This window comes from Centropristis striata, chromosome 21, assembly GCF_030273125.1.
Source record: "Centropristis striata isolate RG_2023a ecotype Rhode Island chromosome 21, C.striata_1.0, whole genome shotgun sequence".
In the NCBI taxonomy this organism is placed as follows: Eukaryota; Metazoa; Chordata; class Actinopteri; order Perciformes; family Serranidae; genus Centropristis; species Centropristis striata.
This window is the reverse complement of record NC_081537.1, coordinates 23,863,545-23,869,754: the sequence shown is the minus strand read 5'-3', so window position 1 is coordinate 23,869,754 and position 6,210 is coordinate 23,863,545. Positions and strand designations below refer to the sequence as shown.

Here is a 6,210-nt window from a genome sequence, read left to right as displayed (position 1 = left end):
TTTGAACAGAATAACAACAACACGGTGGGGGCTGTTTGTTTACAACTTGACTGCGTCCTGTAACTGCCTTCATCTGTCACCGATCCGTCTAAAGAGTGAGTTAAAAAATGTTTAATATTACTTTAGTTAATGATAATAATGGATTATTATTACCTATCTGATACGAAACACAGCTTACAGTTATATTCAAATATCGTTAGCGGTTAGCTAACGTTAACTGCTTCAAATCAAAGTGATCTTGTTTAAAATTGTAATTTTGACTCAACAGAAGGCTCAGATTGTAACAATGAAGCAATATTTATCTGAATCAGTGTCTATTTTCAATGTATTTTTTTTTAAATGTGAACAAAAGTCAGAGTAATTAACGTTAATGTGTGCCCAACGTTTCGTTACACTGTTAAAAAGTATTTTTTTGAAAAAAAAAAAAATTTTTTTTTGCCTAAATCATCTCCTCATGACGGCGGCCACCTATGGTAAAATCGCCTACACCCTCAGTTGATCAGATCATGTGATTTTACCCCTTTAAGATCATCACTTCTTTGACAATTTGCCACATTCATAGGCATCAGATAAGAACCCAGCAAAGAAGAGCTAGAGGGAGATTGTTTAGTTATCAGTTTAGTTTATCAGTGTTTTATTGTTGACACTAATATTGGTAACACTTTATTTCAAAGGTGTCTACATAAGAGTGACATGAGCGTGTCATAAACATGACACGGGATGTGTCATGAACATTAATGACACTTTGAAGTAACATTAATGCTCATGATACTTGTCATGTCATGTTTCTAACAGGCTTGTGTGACTCTTATGTAGACACCTTCAAAATAAAGTGTTACCATATCTTGCTTAAGTCACAAAGGCATGTTCAAAAAATTGCCTAAGTCATTTATTTCTCTCAAGTAACATAATTTACACACAGTGTTATTACTATGCCAATAGCCATCCTTTGTTACATCCTTTTTGAGTGAAATGATCAATAAATGTCATATGTTACACTTTTGGTGAAGTTTTTTATGTTTCCTGCAAAACTTGAAAAAATGAGTTAGGCGAATATTTTAACAGTGTGACGATTTACAATGCCTCAATAGAACATTATTTTTCAGTACTTTATTCGTAAACAACATTATGATAGCACTAATGCCACTATAGCTACATCTAAGATGAAAATATTGTCATGTTTTTCATTTTTCATGCATGAAAAACCTTAAATTGTCAGGATTAACTGTTTTTAAAAAATATAAATATTGTTATTAATGTTAAATAGTTATGAGACTGATATTTAACAAACCAAACAACCAGTATTTAATGAAAATAAGCAATAATTTTATACAAAATAGTTAAAAATAGGAAATGAGCAAGACTATTACATATTTTTCATAGTATTTTCAGTGTGGAATTGCTATTTTAATGAAATATTAATATTTCTTATTCAAAAATGTTGATTTTCCACATACATACCCAGATTTATTTACTATTTTCCTCCAAGACTTTGCATTTTTGCAAAGAACATTAAGCATATCTACACAATTAAATGGTACATTTAATTTTTAATCTTTTTTTTTTGTCAAATTCTACTCACATATGCAATGATAAATGTAAAGTTGGGGGGGGGGGGGGGGGGGGTATTTCCTCTCCTTTTTTCCACTTTTTTTAAACATCTGCAACTAAGGCATTATCATCACATAAATCTAACAATAACACCAAGCAGCATACTTTGAGGAGGAGAAGAAAATAAATACATTAAAATAAACATAAATACAGTTAATTATATTATCTTTAAATCCAAGGGTTTCTTTATTTTTGGGGGGATTAAAAACGTTTATAAAGTAATTTTTAATGTCACAAAACTTTAATTTAAAAGAAATCTAGCCATTATTAAAATATTACTACAAACACATTCTCATAAACACGTCCGGGGACACAGTCAGCACACCTGACAGGATACAGGTGATACACCTTGCTACACTCTTGCTTTTCTCAGGATTATTTCACACCTGAGCCTGTGTTCAGTGTTTATAACTGCCATCTGTTTTGTTGTAATTATGTCCCAGACACTGTAAACTACTTTGTCTTCCAGCGTTGTACCTCAAAACTAGGAGCGACAGGGCGTTGAAAACATCAGCAGCACTGAGGACATGTTTTGGTGGCATAGGCAACAACGAGATTTGGACCATCAGGTACTGAAAGCTGCTAAATAGTTTAACAGAAAACCTTCTTTCTTTGCACACTATGTCTCATTGTTTTCTTTTTTTATCCATCAGAATCAGGATCAAATGTGGGATAGAGAGAGGGCAGATACAGAGGTGAAACAAGAGATGCCGGCTCTATCCAAACCATTGAAGAGTATGTCACCGCGAAAAAGGGCCTCAAAGGTAACAACTTATGTAGAAATTGCACCAGCTGTGCATATTTTTTTTTAACCAATTTTAGCACAGCAGCATCCAGATTTACACTCCAAAACCTCTTTGCTCTCCACCTGCAGCCGTCCCCCCGCAGCTCTGGGAAAAGTGCCTCGTCTGAGTCGGGGAGCCCGTGGAAAAAAAGCTCGGTGTCCTGCCTTAAGGCTCTCTCCAGTGAAACCCAGAGTAGGACTGCAGAGCTGGCAGCCACTTCAAAGACTCCCCACAGCGGCAAGGCCCCCCTGGCATCCAGATGTAAGCTTTCTAGGATACATTTTGCGCTGCAGGTTATATGGCAGCACACAACTGGCCAGTTCTCCCGCCACCTTCAGACACATTTATTGTTTTAGCTCCTATAGCTGTTATTTGATATCTACTGTTTTTATTGCAAGCCAATATGTTTGATATCTTTTGGTTGTTTTTTTTTCTGGTATCTTAAGGCAACAAAGTACGCCATGTAAAGTTTTGCAGCAGGTCCGAGCATGAGAAAGACGGGGGATTAAAGGGATCTACCCATAGGGAAGCAAGCGAGCAAAGACAAAGCCGAGGCATCCTGAAGAGCTGCAGCAAGATGAAACACCTTTTCGGGAAAACAAACACTGAGAAGATCACAGACTCTGAGAGACTCTCCGGTGCTGAGACTCTGGACGGCTTCCTGGGAGGCAACGCCACTCTCCTACATGTTCCCACACTTGATAAGCTGCCCAGTGAATCTGAATCTGAATCCTCTTCTTCCTCGGAGGATGATGAAGATGGTGACCTCACATATACAGGGACATACTTTCCGTTGACATTTTCTCAACCAAGCTCGGCAGCTGGTGCCTTCGGTTACAGCCGACATAGCCCTGAGTCTTTCAACTCACTGTTAAGAACATCAACCAATTCACCTGGATACAGTCTCAGTCCTCTCCCGGAGCAAACAGGGCGACCTCGTGTGCCACTCATCCCCGACAGACTGGACAGACGCCTGGTGGATCCCACCAAGCAGATATACCCTCTACCCAAACGTCACAAGAGCAGACAAACGTCACCCAAAGGAGGCTTCTGTCCGAGGCAGTCTACTGAGGAATACCTGAGCTGCACCCCTTACACATTGTGGTCTTCCAAGGAACCCTGGCGTCAGAGCGCCTCTGGACAGCCAGATAGTCTGAACGTGGACGGAGTGTTTGGTGATATCAAACAGTTAAGACACGTTCATGAATCTCCAGCAGCCGAGGGAGGAGCTGCTGCTGCTGCCCAGAGCGCCCAGTGTCACCAAGATAGCAGCAGACTGATTGTATGCAGACCCAAACCAAGGTGAGCATGTGATGAACAGAAAACAGGGTTATCTAGAAAACTATTTCTTTAACACATATATTTTGCTACAGTAGAGCAGAAATTCTCTTCACGACATTAAAATAATCTTTTGTGTCGTGGTTATTTAAAAGAGTGAATCTGAAACTTTCCAAGGACCCTGGCAGAGTGCCATTGTGAGAGTATCTCCACTTTACTGGTTTCCAGCCACTAGGGGTCGCCAGAGTTCACAGGAGGGGTTGAAAAGCCTTCTTGAGTTTAAGTGGCGTATTACAACTTTTTTTTCCTTATTTTTTAATCATTTAATTGAAGAGAACTAAATAAAACTTTGATATTTTTTCAAGTGTGGATTTTTTTATGGTACAAACTTATAAACAATCTCACAGGATAAGGGAGTGATGAAGACCTGAACACAAGCTATATCACAGAATCTTCCCTCTCTGCTGAACAGACTAGTCCTGTATTAGAAAAGTAAGCAGTTAAAACTGAAGAATGAACAAGCATCAGTGAGAAGACAGCACTGAATTGTATAGCTGATAATAAAAACAAAATATGCAGGCTTAAAACTGATAGAGAACTTTACAAAAAGTTATTCAAACTAACAGGGAAACTCATCTAGATGCAATGCAATATTCACAGGAAATAATCTGCTCAAAGCTCATCCCAACTGCTTTTTTTTCCTGCAGTGATTGCATTTACTGTTTGAGTTAATTGTACAGTTTGTTAGCTGTTATGTGCCATTATTGTTATGCATTTAATATAATAGGAAAAGTCAATAAAATATATTCAGGGGTGGCAGTACCACTGGTAAATATCAGTTAAAACTAAATGTTCTCAAACTTCAAGACTTTCTCGTGATCCAGGTGTGTATAAAAGTCTCGGGGTATAAAATCAAGCTAAAGTTGAATTGTGTCCTGTCCCACTCCCTGAAGGTTTATAGAGGAGGAAGAGGAGGACCAGTGTCGGATCTGCCACAGCAGCGATAATTCAATAAGCAACCAGCTGATATCACCGTGCCTGTGTTCAGGGACAGTGAAGTTTGTTCACTTAGACTGCCTGAGGACGTGGATCAGGACCAAAATCCATTCAGGTGAGTAGACGGATAATGATGGGGACAGTCTGAACAACATATAATGCAAATAACAACTCATAGTGTGTTCTGTGTCCATTTTTTCAGGGTCGTTGCCTCAAAAGATCAAAAGATGTGAACTCTGTCACGGGATGTTGTTACTGGACCCGAGTCAACTGGACTTGGACAAATATTACAGAGAACAACGCCGAAAGGTAAACTGAGACAGAATCACCAAAGGACAGGATACAATTTACTGCTTGAACTAGGCCTGTCATGATAAATAATATATCGACTTATCGTTCGATATATAATAATGGACACAATAGTTTTTTATGGACTCAATATATTGACTTTTTGCGTTTTCTTGTGTTGTGTTTAAAGTAATGCTGCAAATGTTTGACAGGCAGTATGAACTGCCAAAAAAACCCTATATAATAATAAGATGGATTATTGTGTAAATACATCGTAAATTATTTAAATGTCTCTAAGCAGCCATTCCAGCTGTTTATATGTTATTTTAATTATTAAAGTAATATAATACATAATGAATATCTCATTGCAATGTTTTGTTAACAGAGCCTGAAAGTCTATTTTATTTGTTTTGATTGTAGTTTATTTATTTATGTTTTATTTATCAAGGATATTTTAATATTTCTTTTCCACATTTCAATTCCAATGTTTAATATTCTCAAAATTTCAAATTTCATTGCTGTGGAAAAGGATGTACTTATTATGCTCTAATATCGTTATAAAACTAAAACAAAATCGATACAACAATACTAACGTTTATCGTGATAGTTTCTGGGAAAATATATCGTCCTAAAAATGTGTTATGATGACAGGCCGAGCTTGAACAGAATTCTGAGCGTCCTTTGTCTCGCTCCCTCCTGTTTTAGGTGGAGAGGATCCCTGAGGGGCGCAGGGTGAGGGATCTCGGAAGAGGAGAAGAAGTGTTAAACTTCAGGACGTTGATATTGAGAGGTTTAGATCCTCGGATGTTGCCACAACCCTGCCCAGTCCCAAGGGTAACTTAATTATTATACACACTTTATAATAACCATAAGCAAGTAAACTTAATTAAACCTTAGTTAAAAGTTATTTTACTGTTAAACAATGGCAGTTTTTGTTTACTAGTTACTAGAAATGCCATAATTTCTTTAAATTTTTGGTATTAAGTTGTATTATAACTCCTGTCCACAGGTTCGGGTATGGCCATCTTTTCCCTTACTAATAAGGAGGAGATTAAGAAGTATCCATGAGGGGAGGAACCCCTCAACAGAGGCGTCTAGTGACAGTGACTGAGACAGTTGACACGCAGCAGGACTCTGCTTTCTTTTCTTTCTTTTTTTTAAACATCTCGGCTGATGTGAAACTAAAACAGGAGTATTACAATAAAACACTATGCATCTAATCAAATGAGTGGATCAATGTGATGAATGAGAT

At 37.7% G+C, this 6,210-nt stretch overlaps 1 protein-coding gene across 1 annotated transcript; it reads left to right on the top strand.

The window, feature by feature from the left end:
• LOC131959865 (probable E3 ubiquitin-protein ligase MARCHF10) lies at positions 1–6,183 on the top strand. The gene is made up of 9 exons (XM_059325091.1): positions 1–95; positions 2,081–2,180; positions 2,265–2,375; positions 2,486–2,657; positions 2,843–3,698; positions 4,628–4,785; positions 4,873–4,979; positions 5,664–5,792; positions 5,968–6,183. Exons 2-9 carry the CDS (start codon positions 2,139–2,141, stop codon positions 6,067–6,069), a joined length of 1,677 nt encoding a protein of 558 aa, XP_059181074.1. The 5' UTR covers positions 1–95; positions 2,081–2,138; the 3' UTR covers positions 6,070–6,183.
• Positions 6,184–6,210: the final 27 nt, after the last annotated feature.

Excerpts from the sequence above, each read along its gene's own strand:
- LOC131959865 (XM_059325091.1), top strand. The coding sequence starts at position 2,139 with ATGTTTTGGTGGCATAGGCAACAACGAGATTTGGACCATCAG. Across the intron at positions 2,658-2,842 it reads GGCCCCCCTGGCATCCAGAT|GCAACAAAGTACGCCATGTA; the intron begins GTAAGCTTTCTA and ends TGGTATCTTAAG. Across the intron at positions 5,793-5,967 it reads AACCCTGCCCAGTCCCAAGG|GTTCGGGTATGGCCATCTTT; the intron begins GTAACTTAATTA and ends TCCTGTCCACAG.